The sequence below is a fragment of the Gymnoscopelus microlampas genome (genome assembly GCF_963454915.1).
Source record: "Gymnoscopelus microlampas genome assembly, chromosome: 20".
Taxonomy (NCBI): Eukaryota; Metazoa; Chordata; class Actinopteri; order Myctophiformes; family Myctophidae; genus Gymnoscopelus; species Gymnoscopelus microlampas.
In genome coordinates, this window is record NC_139957.1 from 32,008,956 (window position 1) to 32,029,215 (window position 20,260).

General features: G+C 41.0%; 1 protein-coding gene across 1 annotated transcript in view; it reads left to right on the forward strand.

The window, feature by feature from the left end:
* Positions 1-261: 261 nt before the first annotated feature.
* Positions 262-20,260, forward strand: part of LOC311036713 (RAS guanyl-releasing protein 1-like) — a 36,934-nt gene continuing 16,935 nt past the window's right edge. Inside the window, exons 1-9 of the mRNA XM_084045609.1 lie at positions 262-519; positions 1,164-1,342; positions 9,066-9,171; positions 10,724-10,786; positions 11,109-11,240; positions 11,859-12,012; positions 12,493-12,666; positions 15,208-15,324; positions 16,706-16,981. Of these exons, the coding sequence (XP_083901735.1) occupies positions 410-519; positions 1,164-1,342; positions 9,066-9,171; positions 10,724-10,786; positions 11,109-11,240; positions 11,859-12,012; positions 12,493-12,666; positions 15,208-15,324; positions 16,706-16,981 (1,311 nt within the window). The 5' untranslated portion in view covers positions 262-409. The remainder of the gene's footprint in view (positions 520-1,163; positions 1,343-9,065; positions 9,172-10,723; positions 10,787-11,108; positions 11,241-11,858; positions 12,013-12,492; positions 12,667-15,207; positions 15,325-16,705; positions 16,982-20,260) is intronic.

Here is a 20,260-nt window from a genome sequence, read left to right on the forward strand (position 1 = left end):
GAGTTAACATCCGAGGCTACAGGTTAAGAACGTATTATGTTTTTTTCTGTACATGTACAGAACAGAGCTACGGGCTTTCCGTGGATGTCCGTGACTATTATGGGGGTAGGGACCAAGACGAGACGACTATTATAGATACGAAAGTAAAAGTCAGACTCGATTAAATATCTATGATAGTCTTGATCACAGGCTACGACGCGTTGTCAGCTTGTAGATCGTGCTATGTTCGGCGCTTAACACCGTCGTGCGACGAAGTATAAGCTTTGCCTTTGTTTAGTGCGTTTCCACCCACTTTTAGACAGCTCGACGGGTCTTCGTCTGTGTGTCATCATCTTCATTGACAAGTCACAACAAATATGGGGAGCTGAGCTCACAATGAAATGCTCTCATCGAAGAGAAGAGAACACAGATGGACAGCCTGGTTCAGCCACTTGTTGCCCAGTACATCGCAATGGGATGTCAGTCAAAAGACAGCAATCAACATGGGAATGTATCAAGCGAAAAAGAAAAGGAACATCCGTAAGTTTTATAGTGTTTTTGTTTTACCGACAGGAAAAAAGCGATCCTATATAGTTTTCTCAATGGTAGATTTGTAATTTTGCGACCATGTAGGCTTGTCATTCGCTGCCGACATAGCAGCGTCTATTGGAATTGAATATAGAATGAATGTGAGGGATATGCTGAATGAATATGAATGTGAAGTTGGATATTATGGACTATGATGTTCCATGTCCTGCTTTATTGTCTGATGATATGCTGTACTTTAGCTGCATGTTTAACTTTTCTTTTCTTTTTTTTTTCAAATAATGTTCACTGGTCATTCAGAGACTTTAAACTGGATGTCCGCAATCAACAGTTATTTCCCCAAGGGAAGGAAATGAGAACAATGAATAGCTTGGCTCCAGATGTCAGGTGTTACGTTTGACGTTAGACGTTAAAGAATAGCTTTCATTTTGGTGAAAATATGAATGACATATTTCTTGCTCACACACACACACACACACACACACACACACACACACACACACACACACACACACACACACACACACACACACACACAGTCTTTCCTGGAGCAAGCCCTGCACAGCCCTGGAGCAAACACTGTACACTTCTCACAATAATCCCTCCCCCCTCACTCTTCTCCTCTGGACCCCCTCAAGGCGTGTGACTCTGGGATGCAGTTCGCGGCCCAGAGTGTCTCCTCCCGAGCGTCCTCAGAGGGTGCTCAGGCCCACCCCGGCCCAGATGACCCAGCACGGCAAGGTCATGATGTCCTTGGGACACTTTACCAAAGGCGCGACCTGGGAGGAGCTCATCCAGTCTTCTTTGCAGAGCTTCGGTAAGTCACTGTTGACCAGCCGTGCTGCTGGCATGCAGGCCAAGCAGCACAGTGTTCTGTGTTGGACACACAATTTAAACTAGGGTGTTGGTAGTCCTCTTCTGTTACTTACAACCACTTGACAAATAAAAGTCTGGAATTAAAAATTTACTCGAGTTTAAAGTACAAAAGTATTGGCATCAAACTTGAAGTACCAAAAGTAAACGTATCTTACTCATTATTATGCAGAATGTCCCATGAAAATAGCAGATCTAAATAGCATATCTACAAGCTCACAATGCCTCCCGATGTGAGCTTGTATATCGGCTATTTTCAAATGGCCGAACTATAGGGCTGAAGTGGTTACTGTATGTTTTGTACTAACAAAAGTTTTCAAATTTTTGTAGTTGAGTAAAAGTACAATATTTGCCTCTGAGATGTGGTGGAGTAGAAGTAAAAGTACTGAAAATTGGATATACTGTACTCCAGTAAAGTAGAAATACCTCAAAACTGTGCTTAAGTACAGTACTTGAAGCTCTCAACATGTCACCTTGTGAGCTTGTAGATTGTCTATTTTAGGCAAACTGGAAAAGAGCTTTGTAGAGGGGTAAAAACGGAGTGGGCCAATTATAGACCCCTGGGGGACACCGGTCAATTAAGTATATACATATAGTGGTTAAACTAACAATAGTCCTAATATATTATTACATTTTATTGGGTTGCTACTGCACTGCACTTTTTAGATTTTTTTATGAGAGGAACTCCAGTGTTGATTTGTTGTTGATTGAAAGTGAGAGCTGCTGGGCTCTTAAGACTATTTTATCATCTGTAGCACAAACATTGTTAGCTTGTAGATCAGTTATGTTTGGCAAATGTGACACCTTTGCAGGATGGAAATTGAGCTTAATGCTGCTTTGTGGCTACTGCTTGCTCTGTTTCAGTGAACACATACAGGTAATTTTTAAACCTGAGAAGTAACACTGAAATGTTTGTTAATTTCCTGTCTGGCCCTTTTCTCACGCTACATGTCATTATTGACTTTGGAGTAAACTAAAGACAAGTTTAGACAGGCCTCTAACATAAGATGGGAAGGGAAGGATGACTGAAAGCATTTTACAGCACTGTAAATGCTTTCATGAAAGCTTGTAGGCTACTGCAGGTTTCTACACAGTAAAATACTCTCAGTGTTAATTTAACTGAAATGGAATCAACTGAAACTGTAAGGGTCAATTGATTGATTCAATTTGTACACTCTGAATTACAAATGGATAAATGAACACTGAGGATTTTAATGTGTAAGCTCATATGAGTCAACAATGCATAACAAAAATACTCATAAATGGGCATTGGGGAATTTGTCTTTTAGCAGTTGTAGATTATATTTTCATATTCAATTTAAGGCATTTGCGTGCATCGTTTGTATTAACTTCAGTGACAAATTAGCCATAAGGAAGATTTTATAAGCAGAGAAACTGATTAATTGGACATGTTCAATGTTCAATCCAGTGAAAATCAGGGACTTTACTGACTTGTCTGCAGTGAACTCAGAGATATGGTGATTATGTCTTTGAAGAGACAAGCTTTCAAATACTGTTGCCTGGATACACAAATGAAGCATTGGTGCTGTGGTACAATGGAGTGAACAGTGAATGTCATCTCATAATTACATGTACAGTATCTGTCATGTGCTAGAATGGGGAGGTGACAGCTTGGTGCTCATTTAACATTTGTCAGAATTAAAGTAATTTAAGAAAGAAACCCTCTAGAAACCATCCAGAGTCAAGAATACTGTATTTCAACCCAGCGGCCTAAAGGTTCAAGGAGCGCGTTTGTTGACGAAAGGTTCGATTCCCCGGACCGGCAGAAAAGAAAATCTGTGTGGGGAAGTGAATTGCCACCACTTACCCCACCCCCAAGGCCACTGAAGTGCCCTTGAGCAAGGCACTGATTCCCAAGCTGCTCTAGTGGAGCAGCTCAGTGGAGTGGCCAACAGTATAAGACTGTGGGTGTACTGGGCAGCTCCCAGGTTTTATTGTGTGTGTAACGCCCAGGATTCGACCCGGGCTTTCCACACGGGTCTCCCGCGTGGAAAGCCAACATCTTAACCGCTAGACTAAAGGGAATTCTCTATAGTCTGGGATTGATGTTAGACTTTTAGGTCATCAGGCTGAGGCTGTGAGACACTTATTTTTTGTACCTTTATTTATGCTGGTGAAATCCCATTGAGATAACAAGATGTGTTTAATGACGGAGCCCTGTTTATTTCTAAATACTTTATATATTAGGTGGTCAACAGAATCGGTTTGTTCATATCAGCTGTTGCTGATGTGGCGGAGCATTGCTCTGGTTCTCCTGCCTCACATCACAGACGAACCCCTGAGGTAAATGTGACCGTCCACGTAAGAGCTATTTGAAGGATTACCTGATGGCTGCTTCAAGCCCGGACGAGCCCTAAAGGTCAGCTTCTCCACACACTGGTCTTTAGATGCAGACCGCTCTTTGAAACGCAGAGCACTATGAAGGCATGGATCAATAGCTGTTGACATCATCATGCTCAGCCTACACAGGGACCCAAAATGTTCAATTTAAGCTCATTTGCACACTCTCAGATCAAAATTAACTGTATTTTTCAGTGTAGACTACAGCTGCACTGAATGGTAAGGTTAGGCCTAAATGTTTAGCTTCAAAACATTGGATTCATACAGTGAAATTGATTGATTGATTGATTGATTGATGTACTTTATTTAGTAAGACATGAGAACAACAGTACATGGAAGTACAAATTCACAATACAAGGTCTACTAAACTGGGAGACTCATTAAGCACTGAGCTTGTTTAAGATGAGATCCCCATGCACACAAATCATGATGACATATAAGAGACAGACAGATATACACACTACTATACAGAACGTCATACAATCAACTTACAGGTTACTGGTATGAGAGTGAAAAATATGTACAAGAGAAGAAGAAAAGTGGGGAGGGGGGTTGGGGGGGGGGTAGGTTAAGACTTAGACATCGGCCATTTTCGAATTGCAGCCTCCTGAAGGTGTATCTTTAGGGCAGTTTTGAAAGTGAGTAGGGCTTTACACTACTTTACTCCTTTTGGTAGGGCATTACACATTTTTTGTTGAATAGCATGAGAACGAGTTTATTCCCTTTGTTGAGCCAAATCTGGGTTGAACATGATTCGTGGAGCTGCCTCTGGTGTTATGATCGTGGACTTCATTAACGTTTTGGAAGTATTTTGACAAATACAGGGGGATCCCAATGTTGTGGTGTGGGTTTTGTGATTGAGGCCGAGAAGTAGCCTTACTAGTTTGTTTTGGGATGTTTGGAGCCTTGTTTTTAAGGCCTTGGTGGTGTTGTGATACCATGAGGAGCATGCATAATCGTAATAACCTTGTATGAGGGCCCCTGCAAGAATCTTCAGAGTATTCTTACTGACTAGAAAAACCTGAAGCTGTGTCTAAATGTTCATTTGAAATGTGCTTTCATCCAACAAAGAAGTGTCACAGAAAGGTATTTGGAAATGTACAGTATTAATTACATTAATAATGTTTAGAAATGAACATATTGGTTTCGATGAGTAACACATCGAAACCTGTATTGGTATCGAAAACAAACAGTGACACCCATCCATATGAGAGGCAAATTCAGGCAATAGGACTAGTTGTGGGAAAAAAATGCTTATGATAATAAATTTGACAAATATACAATTTCATCGAAATTACAATAACGGTAGAGAGGTGGAGGATTATGTAGAGAGAGACAAGCGTGCATGCACACTATGTATCTGATTTGGACTTCTTTTGAAAACAAAGGTACCATCCATTATGATAGCGTCCTGTCAAAACAAGGAAAAGCAGCCCGCCGGTTAGTGCGGCTGATGAGAGCTTAAGATAACACCCCAGGCAAAGGCCTGGCTGCTGCAGCACGCTCTCAGCGGTGTTTGTCATCATACGGCGTCCCTCCTTTCCCACTGTAGCGGCTGGCAGCTTTCCTAACTTTCCAGTGAGTAAGACCGTCCGTTCCAAAGGGGATTTCCTTCAGCAATTAACCCAACGGCGTTAGTGGTTGGAAAGTTGTGAAAAAAGAGGATGGAGCAATTGTTTACCTGATGGAGAATCACGGCTTCCTGTCACATATTTGCAGAAAGCCTCGGATTGGTCGATTTATATCTGGCTGTTTTTTGAAAATATTTTTGAAGTAAAGCTAGACTGCCACTCGATAATTAAAGCTATTTAGTTACAGTGAAAGGAAAACAGGGAATTATTACAGGAATTCCTTATGAAAGTTATGTTCTATATGTGACACAAAGTAGCTCCCTCACACAACACTGTGCTACAGTGGTGTGAGGTCGTTGAGTATTCTGGTGAAAATAGTGTACACAGTGAAATCTAGTGTTATTTGAATTCCAAAAATTATACAAATGGAAAAAAATATAACCATTTGGTTCCATTTGTACACTCCTCATAGATTTTACTGCACACTCCCACCATCACCATCAACAATTATCTCAATAATTCATCAGTAAGTAAGCTAATAAGCAGGTACATTCTAAACACCCAGAAATAGAGGTGTTAAAAGAGAAGCTACGTGAACTCCATCATTATTAATACCGTATCTACTCATTATAGTATTTTTTTATACTCCCTTTTCTCTAAATAAGTTATCCATTGGCTCAGATTGGTATGCATTGTTACCAGGACTGGTCAGGTCACATTTCCCTGAGATTGACTATGGTTAGTTGGTAGAGATTGTAGGGTGGTGCAAATAGAAACACGCCCCGTGCAGGATATGAGGGCAGGATTAGGTGGCTGCAGGAGTGGCCCACTGCATATAGATAACAAAGATTAGAAAGGAGCACGTTACCATGGCATCTGAGATATTTCCAAGGCGATATGGCTTAAAAGTGGGTGCATGGAAACCTAATGTCCTGGTTGGCGTCAAGATAATGCCAGATGTCTAGGCTTTAAAGGAGAATGCCAATGGATTTTCGGAATTTAGTATTATCATTTATGGCGTTGATTGCCCACTCCAGTACAGTGTTTGCTTGAACTGTCAACTTTTGCATTTCGTTCTCCATTGACCTGTGTCATGTCACAGTTTGCGGGATTCAAGAGCCAGAAAACTCTAATCTCTGGTTTATATTGACAGACTGATATGTACTAGGCTGAGCACAGTAACAGATTATAAAGCTTATATTGAGTAGAATATCAGTGGTCTGAGGGAAATGATTAATCAGATCAAACTTGTGGGTAATGATTGGTGAGATCAAACTAGGTCTGGCCTTGGTGTTAAACATTAACCATGGTGTCGTGATGCAATGTTGTGAGCTATTTTCGCGGTGCAACACCATTGTACGACAAAGTATAAAACAGAGCTTAAGTGGTTAACATGTTTGTAATGTGTTACTAATAGGGTATAATTGAGTGTGTTTCTAGTCTTGAGTTACTGAGAAGAAGTAGTTGATGCAAAAGACTGTGGCCTCCTGGGATTCCATGAAGTCTATTGTAGTGTTTGCAGTGTTGCAGAGACACAGAAGCGAGACAGGGAAGGTGGTCTGGTCACAAAGACAGGAAGTGAGAAATGAGCAAAGCGTAGACCGCATAGCAGTCACACAACCACCGGAAATGCACGTACCTTCAGAAACGGTGTGTGCTAATAATATTACAAAATTAATTATAGTGTAGGTATTGTATAGTATGTGCATCATTTTGAAGTATTCATGCCATGGCTTGAGCATGATTTGTGCTGATTTATGATTTATTATGACAAAGAAAATAGAAATACTGAGGTCATGAAAAATGCTATTATTCCATGGATTATTTGAGACACACATACAGGTAGTTAGGGTGTGGCCAAATCCACCATGGTCCAAACGACACAGGTATCATCCGACATGCGGAGTGAGATTGTATATCTGCTATTTTAGACAATTAGACCTGTGCCCGTCAGGCTTACTCGGGAACGATGCAAGTTGGGAACGATGCAAATAGGGAATGAGTGACCCCACCCTGTTATGAAATACCCGTTATACTTGTTGTCAGAGTACTGTACCGTCTCGTCTGTATGTGTCCCTTTTGTGCCCATATATGGAGATCTCTGTATCTGTCTGTCTACCCATGTCCCTTTGACGCCCATTTATGGAGATCCCTGAAGTTAACAACAGTATATGGCCATACATGGGTATACCCATATATGGGCATATTGGGGGGATGGCAGTTCTGGAATGTCCTTGTGGAGTGGTAAACATCTGTGGAGAATGTCTGAAGAGTGCAAACTGACTGTGGAAAGTGGACTGACTAAGTAATCAAATGGCAGATGTGGGGAATTCGACAGGTGTGGGGAATTTGCCAAATCAAGCTTAGGCTGTTCCATGCCAATCAATTGGCTCATTTGGGCCACGGACAGAGCCTTTTCTAATGGTTCTGGACGATCGCCTATCTGACCGACTCGACGCCGGGCACGGCACTCCCTCAGGTAGGCGGCAACGCGTGTGCCGAGTTTGAAGTCGGTCGGACGGTTCTCGAGATACGTGGATTACAGACGTACATACATACAGAGATTCCGTGCATTTATTGTAAGATTTATTGTAAGATTGTCAGGATCTGTGTTTCTGTATATTATTTTGAAATGTGTTTTGTGTTACTGTACCTTATTTTGAAGTGATTTAAATGGTTTTGTGTTTCTTGCCTTCTCATGTAGTTGTTCCCTGTCTTGTCTCTCCCTGAGTGTAGAAGAGAGAGTAACGTCACACTTTGATCTCGCCTCAAAGCGGGCTGCTATGGGCTATAGTTCCAAACATTTGAACAATCTCATTAAGATAGACAGAGCACTTATGCATTCCATTCTTACAATGAGAGTTGACACAAGTGTCAGAACTTTCTTATATGGCTCTGGTCTCCTGCCTGTGATTATTGTTTATTTGTGTCACCTGTGTCCTGTTTGCCCCAGCCAATCCCTGGGTTGATTGTTCTTCACGTTTGTCATTCCAAGTGTATTTATACCGGTCTTTCCCTGAATGTTTGTTGTTTGTCGACTGTTTTCTGTAGCCTGGTTTTGTTGTCTGTCCCCGTTGCTTGTTCCGCTAAAGTGTGTTACTGGAGAAAAAAACTGAAACTAAAATCTTCAATGTCAGGTTTTTGCCTTTCTTCCCTTGCGTTTGGGTCTTAGCTACTTTGAAAGCCCCTAACAATTACGGAGAAAACCCCCCGGCAGATATCTGTGTGTGTGTGTGTGTGTGTGTGTGTGTGTGTGTGTGTGTGTGTGTGTGTGTGTGTGTGTGTGTGTGTGTGTGTGTGTGTGTGTGTGTGTGTGTGTGTGTGTGTGTGTGTGTGTGTGTGTGTGTGCGCGTGCGTGCGTGCGTGCGTGCGTGTGTGAGAAACACAATATTTAGCAGTTTCACAATTAACTTTATTGTCAAAAATGACATACTGTTAACTTACTGTACTGTAAGTGCACTAAAACTATACGCCTGTAAATAACTACCCCAAGCATCTTTTCTGCATTATGTTCTATAAAAAAGGTTTTAATATCGCCACATATAGGAAAACATATAATGTACGCCGATACTGATATACAGTATCTGATATACTGTATAGGCAAGTATTGACCGATTAAAAAAGCCTGACCATTGATTGAACTCAATTGTCAGAATTATATATGATATGATTATAGTAGACCTCATGATTATGTAGCATTACATTGATGTCTGTGCATTTTGCTTCTTCTTACAGATAATGATGGATGTGTATGTGGGAGCAGCCACCTGATGAACATCACCCTGGCCATGCATCGTCTCCACATGACCTCCAGTGACCTTCTGGATAAACTCACCACTCTATATCTTTCTATATTCTGACTGAAGTATACCTCTCATAAATCTAAAACAGCTGAGGTTAGGGTTATGTGAAAAAAAACATTGCGGAGATACTAAGTTAGCCTACTGGCAATGTGAAAAAGAAATTTGGCACTGATCGGTCCAGCGGTTTGCAAGATTACTCTAGACAAACAGATAGACGGACACACAGACCGACCCTTTTATAGATGACTAGCCTCCTGAAGAGCCGTGCCGTTAAATCCCCAAATTTGGCTGAAGTCTGTCAGTCAGTCTCACCTAAAACGTGATTGGCAGTTTGTGTATACCCCTAGTAATGAATTAGTAACACCACAGCATACATTTCCCTTCCTTTGTTTTTGTATTGTATTTTTCTTGTAGTGTAAGCCCACTGTATCCCCAAGCATTTTAGCTAAGACTATTTCCATCTTGCATTGGGGCCCATTAAAAACTGTCTATGCCCGCACATTCATTTTCACCACTTCATACAGTATATGTAGATTTGTTTTTTTTATTACAGGGTTATGTAATCTAGGCTTTCATTCAAGGAAAGAGTAGTGTCGTCATGAAGCCTCTCAGACGCTTTGGGTTTCAGGTGTTAATTACCTCTGGCTCTAACCATTACAAGTCCACTTCAGCTATATATAAACACAGACCCCTCGGTTGCTAAAACAGACCCTGCTCAAGAAGACCCATGTCACACTACGGAGCATCAGGGGCACCTCTTTCTATTTTTTACCCTCCCCGCCCCTCCTCTCATTCTGAGCAGAAGGCCCAAAAGGATCCATCAAATATGGTCAATATGTGGGTTAGGATCAAGCAGCAGACAAACAGGAGGCATTTGCAGCCTTTATCGCAGTCTGGCATTGGGATTGCGTGGGCTGCTCTTCTGCTCCCATGACGCAATTAGCCTTTTTATGTGCATCACTCTGAGCTGATCCCTGCCAATTGATGTCAGGCCATTTTTAAAAAGTGGTTTCACATAATAAAGAGATGTTTTCTATTAATCCACTGGGCTATAATGTGTTATTGTGAGTAGGGCACAGCATCCTGTAGGTAATAAATACCTGCAGTGATATCACGGCCTCACAACACATGAAACCATAATCAAGATTATAGTGAGAGAATACATTAAATGTTACTACCCCCCCCCACACACACACACATATTCTAGCGCTCTATGCATACCGGCATTTTATTTTCAGTAAAACTTTGCTTTACTTTGCATAATGTTCCACAGTAGAAGGAGCAAGGATTGCAGTTGACTGTAGAATGATTCATTCAATGACACTCATCACAGTTTCCCCATGGTGGTTGCTTTCTCCCACAACGACCAAATGTCATTTCTGTTTGGCTTTTAATTTGGTTTGTCTAGTTTCTGTCGAAGAGTTGTGTGCGCTGTAGTTTCATGTTCAATGTGTATTATCATGTGTGCCAAAACCTGAAACAATGTTTAGAGGATGCTGAATTGATTCCTACAGTACATTTAATTAAACAGACAATAAGGCCACAATTTACTCATCATCCTCAGTCGCCTCTTCCTTAATGAGTCCTTACATTTAAAACAGCAGTGGACAATGAGCAATCTGCTGAGTGCCACAGGATATGTCACCTCATCAGGTTAGTATTTGTCCGTGTGTGTGTGTGTGTGTGTGTGTAAATAAACATATAAATTCACTTGTATATATATATATATATATTTTTTTTTAAATGTATTCGCTAGAGTCAACAGTATCATAATGATGTGTGTGTGTGTGTGTGTGTGTGTGTGTGTGTGTGTGTGTGTGTGTGTGTGTGTGTGTGTGTGTGTGTGTGTGTGTGTGTGTGTGTGTGTGTGTGTGTGTGTGTGTGTGTGTGTGTGCGTGCGTGCGTGCGTGCGTGCGTGCGTGCGTGCGCGCGCGCGTGCGTGCGGTGATTAATTTGTGAAATATGTTGCATCCAGGTATTGGATCCAGGAGTTTTGGATAATGTTCCGGTTGCACCACACTCTGTCGGATCATCTGGAACAGTTCAGGGAACTGATCAGGGATCAGGGACAGGAGCATCTGTCTCCTCTCTTAGAAACCAAGTGGATGTAAGTACATCTGCACTTCATGTAAAAAGCTGATAGAACACACACTTTTTCTTTTTTTGTTTCCCTATTGTGGACTAACTATACCTGCTTATGTGAATCTGTTATTTTTCTCTTCTAATCATGCTTTTTCACATGTGGTTTTCAGTGATGCATAATAAATATATAGCACTTAATTTATCTTTTATTATTCGACTGTATGGTGACTCTATTGTGTGATTCCGCCCACTAATTAATTACACATGACCTGTGGGTGTCTATGTATGTGGGTGTGATGCACAGTTCTCGAGTGTCAAATGTTACAAATATTGTCAACATGTTTACTGAAGCATGTGAGTGTGCGCGCTCTATTCTTCTTTTTCAATCTGAAAGAGTACAAACCATTTGGTGTCATTTGTACACTCAGAATTAGAAAAGGATAAATTAACACTGAAGATTTTCAAGTGTACAGTAGCTGCAGCATAAGGTCTCAATGACCTTAAAGAATCCCATTTTCATGACAAGAAAACCCTAAAACCAGTAAACTCTGTAAAAAAAAATTACTTGAAACTATGATTTCTTATTTTTATGTGTTTGCACCACGGTGCTTTGTCGTAATACGTTTGCTATGTTGTGTTGTAGAACTGAACGGGACTGGTCGTGGAAGGCCAGTCAGAAGATCAAGGCTAACAGTAGTAAAAAGAGGAAGGTCTCTCTCCTGTTTGATCACCTGGAGCCCATTGAGTTAGCGGAACATCTCACGTACCTGGAGTTCAAATCGTTCTGCAGAATATCAGTGAGTACGGGCCGTCATTGCAACAGGTTGCCTTTTGTGTCTGCCCGAAGCTTTCATGCTGAGAATACCTTAAAGCTGCAATCCGTACGTTTTATGTCCTCTCCCGATGGAGACAGATATGTGCAACTGTAACACTGATTCGAACCCAGGTCTCTGGCGTGAGAAACCAAGAGGGAATCCTCCCTTGGCCAGGGGAGATATTGGGCTTATGAGCTTAAGGCAGGGCTACCAAAAGGTGTCCTACCCGACTGCCAGACTATGGTCTAAATGTGGCAATGGAAGAGAGACCACCTCCAGCCACTGCTTGTATTATCATACTCTACCATACCATACAAATTGGTAAAAAGAAAGTTGTATTTATTATGAAAAAAAAAAGAATCCGGATTGCAGCTTTAAGAAATTAGGTATGGCCCCTTGAGAGAAAATGCTTTCCATCAGTTTCCATGCTACTATTAATTTCTTGTCTGTTCACATGGTTAGTTTGTAGACTATCAGAACTACATACGTAGCTGCTGCATGAAGGACATTCCCACCATGGAACGCTCCATCACCCTGTGCAACGGGGTCTCCCAGTGGGTCCAGCTGATGGTGCTGAGCAGGCCTACAGCTCAGCTGAGAGCTGAGGTCTTCACCAAGTTTATTCACGTGGCACAGGTACTGTTCTAAAATCCTGAGGTTTCATTTAACAGACCGTGTGGGTCTGTTCTTACACCCTCAGTTAAATTAAGGACGGTCATTCATATTGGGGTGGTGATATCTATCTATCTTTTTTTTTTTAAGATTTATTTTTGGGCGTTTTTATGCCTTTATTGACAGGATAGTAGGTTGACAGGAAATAGGGAGATAGATGCGGAGTGACATGCAGCTAAGGCCGTCGGGATCGGGACTCGAACCCACGGCGCTGCCAGGCTACTTTAGAGCGGTCCGGGCCGATATCTATCTATCTATCTATCTGGTCATCTACTGGTGTGTCTAAAAATATACCTACTTATTTTTCTTTCTTTTATTTTTATTTTTTTACCACTTTTGTTTATCACTGGATTTCTATGTGGTATTGTTCTGTCCCATAGACAGCGTGATCCCACTCAGCATCTTCAGTGTGGTGTAGTAAATTGAGGTTTGATAATGCATATTCACAGAGGGCTGTTAATGGTTCTCAAGAGCTCAGTGCCAGGCTTTTAGTCCATCAAAGACGTTCACTAATAGACTGCTTGGAATATTAACCAGATAACCACTAGCGTCCCTATTCTGGGGTAAACATCGGGGGAATATAGCATATCTACGGCGCAACCCATTGTGAGCTTGTAGAGCAGCTATTTCCACCGAAGATATGTGGTGTGATAAAAGGAGGGGGCTTAGTATAGAGGCCTACAGTATAGGTCTCTGGTCCGTTAGTATATAGGGTTAAGTGAGTTGTCAAGGAATACTATGATACATTTGGGGTCCCACTCCTGGCTGGGTTCTCGTGTGAAGTTCTGGTTTTAGAGCACTGGTTCGGGGACCCCCTGGGGTTCTTGAAGGTGATCCAGGAGGTCACCAGCAAAATGAGAAAATGTTAAAAGTAAACACTTTGAGACTTAATGAAGTGAAAAATATGTTTTTCACACTTTTAGAGCATATCCAATAATGTATTTATTTTATGTCAAAATACCCAAAAGTCCAATCTTAGTTACGTACTTCCTATCGGCTGAGACTATGATTGGTTTAGGTACAACTAAGCCCCCTTTTCAGAAGATGCGAAGCATTGTGAGCTTGGATCGGTAGTTTCCCTAAAACTATTTCTGAAACATTTTGACAACACAAATCTTGTATGGGAGTCTATGGCACAAAGTACTTTCAGATGGGTGTCCAAGGCCAAATACATATCAAAGTGTGAGTCCTTGACATGATAATGTTTGAGAAGAATGAGAACCACTGTTTTAGAGAACCAGCTCTACAGTTGAACTCTGTAGGACCTCTTGCTCTCTTGCAGGCATGCATACTGCTGCTGCTGTTTACCAGTGGTGGAAAAAGTAGCCTACCTAGATTATTTACTAAAGTTGAAGTACTCTGTTTCAAATAAAAGGCTTATATTCAGAATGTTACTTGAGTAAAAGTACAAAAGTAATGGCATCAAAATATACTTACAGTAGCAAAGTAAAAGTACTCAACTTAAAAAAAACTAAAACTGATCTACAGTACTCAACGCTCACAACGCTGCGACGCGCTGTGAGCTTTTGGATCCGTTTTTTAAAATAGCTGAAGTATAAATAGGGCTTATAAATAGGGCTTATGGTTAATGTGTGCTTTGTAGTAATTAACAAAATCTAAGTAACTAGTAGTATCTAGTAGCTGTCAAGTAATTATAAGTATCACAAAAAGGAATCACTCAAGTGAAGTAAAAGTACCTCAGAATTGTACTTATGTCAAGTACTTGAGTAAATGTACTTAGCTACTTTACACCACTGCTGTTTACAAGTATGAACATCAAAACCGTCTGCTGAGGAAATGAATAGAGAGAACAGAGAACTGACACGGAGAAAAAAACACTTGCATAAAACAATGAGCTGGATGTCAGCGCGGCGATAAGCAGATAGCAACCGTCGAGTGGCTTATGCAACTAAAACTTGCGTGAATTATGTAACTAGTCTACAGCTACAGTACCTGGAGAGAGTTTAAGTGTGTGTGTGTGTGTGTGTGTGTGTGTGTGTGTGTGTGTGTGTGTGTGTGTGTGTGCACGTGCGCGTGCGTGCGTGTGTGCCCGCGTGTGGGAGAGAAAGGATGGGTACAATGTGGTAATGCAGTGGTTCTCAACCTGGGGGTCGCGACCCCCAGGGGGGTCGCCAAATAATTTGGGGGGGTCACCAGATTTTTTGGTGAATTAAAAAAAAAAAAAAAAAAAAAAAGTTTTTTTTTTTTTACAAAATATTTTTTATGTTATCATTAATTCATGTTTTATCAGTTAATTTACTCAATTTACCCACTTTTTGCAAAAATGTTTTGATAATAAACAATTATCACATAACCTATTATAATTAAATAACCTTCGCACGCGCGAACGGGACCGCGCGCGTGCACGCGGGGGGTCGCGGGAAATAATATCTTTATTTTGGGGGTCGCGGCCTGAAAAGGTTGAGAACCCCTGTGGTAATGGATTGAAACATGCTCTTCATATCTCTTCATCTATTGTTCATGTAATGTTTATGTTTTCACCAGAGCCTGCATCTTATGCACAACTTTAACACACTAATGGCGGTGGTGGGAGGCCTGTGTCACAGTGCTATCTCCAGACTGAAGGACACCAGCTCGCATGTCCCCAGTGAGGTCTCCAAGGTATTGAACGGGCCACACATGCCTCTTTATCAAAATCAATATATCATAATATTCCATCATGTATAATATATTATATATGACACATCAATTATGGTATATTACATACCAATATGCAGTATATTACATATATCATATTCAATCACTGCTAGACAATGCTTATAATTACTCACAGTACATTAACATATTCTGATGCAGTTGTTTTATTAATGGTAATTAACCATTAAATGACTGCTGCAATCAACCTATTGGAATCAAGACAAGTCAATTTATATACTACAGAAATCCCTCTCCCGCACTACCCCACCCCTACAAGTTGCACATATACACCCACACCGGATACTGCAATGCACCCACACCGGATACTGCAATGCAACGTACATACACAAACAGAGAGAGAAAGAGGCTAACAATAGTACTGAGAGAATATAAGACAATACAGTTGTTACAGATCTCAGGTCATAGGCAGTTCATCTCAGAAAGTAGGACCATAATGATTAATCACTTTCAACCTGATGTCCCTATTCTGGGCTTGTCATAGGTAAAACATTTGGTAGGTAAAAAAAGACATATCTACAAGCTCACAATGCGTTGCATCGTGACTCGTTGTGATCTTGTGGATCGGATATTTTAAGTACGACATAGGTTTTTCTTTTTTGCCTTAATGATAGTGAACACTGTTTGCAACATTTTGAATGAGTCTTTCAATAATCCTTTTAAGAAGTCTAGTGAAGACTGAACAGGGCATTACAATAATGATGGAGGTCAATGCATGGACCTGTACAGTATTTTATAGTCGCACTGAGACAAGAAGCTTCCAACTTTTCCAAATGGTAAAATGCTGTTCTAGTAATATTAGTGACAAGATAACACACAGGTTTCTGACCTGCTCATTGGATTTCAGAGACGGTTAGATCAAATCAGAATAGATCTCTATTTTAAAAATGTACATGTACAAAATGCCATATACCAGTAGTTCTCAAACGATCTGCCGAGTGTGACACAAGTCTACAGTAGGTGTGCCTTGGGATTTTGTGATAACCGCACATTATTTTACACATTAATATACACTTTGTACATGTATACAACTACATTACAGTATACAAAAAAGTTATGAATCATTTTGTAATTTGATATATCAGTACTGTGTGCATTTCCCTAATACAGAGGGAAATTCTATACCCTTCAAAATCGTATTTTCTTTTAGTAAATAACTAACATTTAAAGAGTGATAACACGTGTTATAGTGGCTACTTTACATGGATATAAATACATGTGTGCCTTGCGGTTTTGACTTTCCCTTTGGTATGCCTTGGGCACACCAAAGACCACTGCCATATACAGTAGCATAATATACAGTTCCCCCCCCCCCCCCCCCCCACAGGTGCTGAATGAGATGACAGACCTGCTGTCTTCCTGTAGGAACTATGACAACTACAGACAGGCTTACAGCAGGTGTGCAGGATTTAAGATCCCCATCCTGGGTGTCCACCTTAAAGACTTGATCTCGGTCAACGAGGCGATGTCCGACTACTTGGATGAGAACAAGGTGAACGTCCAGAAGCTGCAAGCACTCTACAACCACATCAATGACCTGATTCAACTGCAGCAGATCCCACCTCGGCTGGATGCGAACAAAGATCTGGTGCATCTACTGACGGTAAGGCAAGCGCAACCACCTCAGACTGCTGTTTCATATGGAGCTTCTATGCACTCAGCATAGGCTCTGTGTATGACTGTACTGTAGTTGACTTTTCCAGAAGGTGGCATTCCCATATCCTGTACCGGGTCAGTATCTCATAACTTCATTTTATTGGCTCACTTGCAGATTTGAACGTGTCTTGTGTTTCTAGTTCAAATCTGCTGTTGAGCCAATCAAATGAAGTTATGAAGAGATTTAGAGCATATGATTTGTGGTATTTTGCACCATGTTTTAAAACTGCAGTCCTTACATTCTATGTCTGTTGTCTCCCTCTCCCAACGGAGTGAGGTAATTGCAAAAATGTCTGAACTACAGTAAAGATAGCAGCACATCTTCGTCCATTGTGCATGAATGTCATTCCCTCTGAATAAGGATGCAGTCCTTGCCCCCCACCTCTGTGATTTTTAAAACACTTGAAAACAAGGCAGGCATGCCGACAGTGAGGCGTCGAGGCTTGTGAGGCACGCCAGGCCCACACCAAGCAGGCAATGGCGTTGCATGTTGACAAGTTTGCCCTCCGAGTTGGCAAGCCATGGTGCACGGAATAGGTTATTTGCTTTTCCCAAAGTACACATACAGTAGTACTTGTTCAAAATGACGTGCACATTAAGCTATCTACAGTATCTACTGTTAGTGGCCTGGGCTAGCTGCATCATGTAAACAGACTGGCTGAATAACTTTATTGACATTATCAGCCAGTAGGGGTCCTCCCCTGACGCCAGGGTCAAGATTTCTCAATTGAAGAGTAGGGAGATCACCTCCAAATACTGCAGATGTGCCAGTTATATTGTATTATTATAATATCCTTCCATGCATATTTGTTCAAATAAAATTGTATTCATTAACCACATGAACTCTTGCTCACAGCACAAAGTAGTAATTTCAGCAAAGGGATTTGGGGTTGAGGGAAAAAAGTAGCAGACTAAGTATATAGCTTTAAATGGATTTAGCTCCATAAAATGCAAGCCTTGATGTGTGTAGGTGTGCATGATGAGTAAGCAAACTGTGTGTGCTTGTGTGCCGAGGGTGTGCATTGATGAGCGAGTGGGTGACAGTTGAGTGTGAGTGAGTGTGAGAGTGCATATCGCTGTATTACTGTGGTAGTGGTATATCTTTCTCACTGTAGCTACGTTCCATTACATTGTCTCTTGTAGTGCAGTTCAAAGATGTAGAAGATCTCTGCTGGCTGTCTGGTGGTTTCAGATCATCTACTGTATCTACAGTACACATGGCTGATAAAGCTTTCATTCTTCAACAAAAGTATGGGCAACATAGCCGTTAAGAAGACCATCATTATTTGAAGGTTGTGAAAGTTATCTTTTCTTTGCTGTGAGTGTTGAATAGCTCTCATTTATTTATTTTTTAATAATATTCTGTCAGTAATAATTGCTATATAGTGATTGCTACAGTATGTTCAGCTTACAACACACACACACACGCACGCACGACAGACAGACAGACAGACAGACAGACAGACAGACAGACAGACAGACAGACAGACAGACAGACAGACAGACAGACAGACAGACAGACAGACAGACAGACAGACAGACAGACAGACGTGTTAGTGCACACTTTAACCTCAGTGTCCTCACATCCCGTTAGAAAAACAACCCTACTACAACGTTTATTTTCATAACAATAACCGAATACCACATAAGTGAATAGAGTAAGTAAGAATCTCTGTGGTACAGTGGTTTAGATACAGGGCTGGCAACCAGAAGGTTCCCGATTCAAATCCAACCAGTACATTTTTCCAACTTTTACCTGACTATTGCACCTTCATCTAATCTTTCACTGAAAACGTGCAAGAGACCAGAGAAAGCATGAACCATAGTGGACCAGTGGTTAAGATACACGCCCTGCACACAGAAGGTTCTAAGTTCAAAACCAGCGAGAATATCTTTCTAACTTTTACCTAGGCCTTTTACCTTTATCTAATCTTTCAGAGAATACCACGCAAGTTCACAGAAGAAGTAAGAACCTCTGTGGTGCAGTGGTTTAGTTACAGGAATTGCAACCAGAAGGATCCTGATTCAAATCCAACCAGTATTACATTCCCAATTGCATCTTCTGTGCCAGCGTGGCTCAATTAGATGAACCAGAGGTTAATAAACCAAAGGTTCAGGGTTCAAAACTCCACTAATACAAAAGACAACTCAAACAACTTATACAAAATAACTCAAACAACCAAAACAACAATCAATACAAAACTTCAAAAGTGCCTCAATAAAAAAACACAAAACAGTGGTTAAAAAAACTAACAAATAAGTCACTTATAATACTAACAATGTCAATAAAATACAACAAAAATTGCTTTGCTTAGTATTTAAATTTATTAAGCTCCTCCCACTGGAGGTGGGCTTTACCCATGCTCCTCCCCCTCTACCGGAGCTAAAAGAGGACGTGAGGAGGGAGGCGGGCTGATTCCACGCTCCTCGCCTTAAAAAGAGCAAAGATAGAGATTTACCAGGACCAAGATTCAAACCCCCAACCTTCCGCATACAAGGCCTATCCTTTTCTCTTGCGCCACCAGGCTTTTCACACTAATTAGAAACTCGAGGTAATATTTGAAGTTTAAGGGAAAGGTGGCAGGTGAAAAGTTGAAAGTCTACAGCAAACACCTCTCCCCCTGACAGAGTGACTGAATCTACTAGATTCACTGATGATCAAGGTTCATTATGACACAACCTTTTTGAGTTTTAGGTTATTGTTAAAAAACATCTGTTGGAAAAAAAAATCAACAGATGGTTGCAGAGCAAACAGAGGGATGTTTAATGTTATCAAAACACATATATTCGTTATTGTCATATCTTAAAGTCAATTATCAATTTCAGAAGACCAAAACTAGCGGTTTTAATCAACTACGAGTGTGAACCTGGCTCATAGTTCAAACTAAATAAGAGCAATACACTTAAACACAGAATTGATTATGAATATAAAGACAAAGGCTAATTAACTAATTGTTTATGAGTGAGGTAGTCTGCAGAACCTGTAGTGGATGTGTGTAAAGCAGTGGTTTTTAAAGTGGGGTCCAGGGGACCCTCATGGTTCCTTGAGGGGGTTCTAAATGGCCCCTTACATGGCTAACTCGGAGAGTGTACAAATTGGAACCAAATGGACCCCTAATGGTCCATTTGTACACTCTGATATGAGGGTCATTGAAATTAAAATGTCTTAGAAGTAAGGAGTTGGATGATGGATGCAAACCAAAAGACAAACAAGACAAATTGTGAG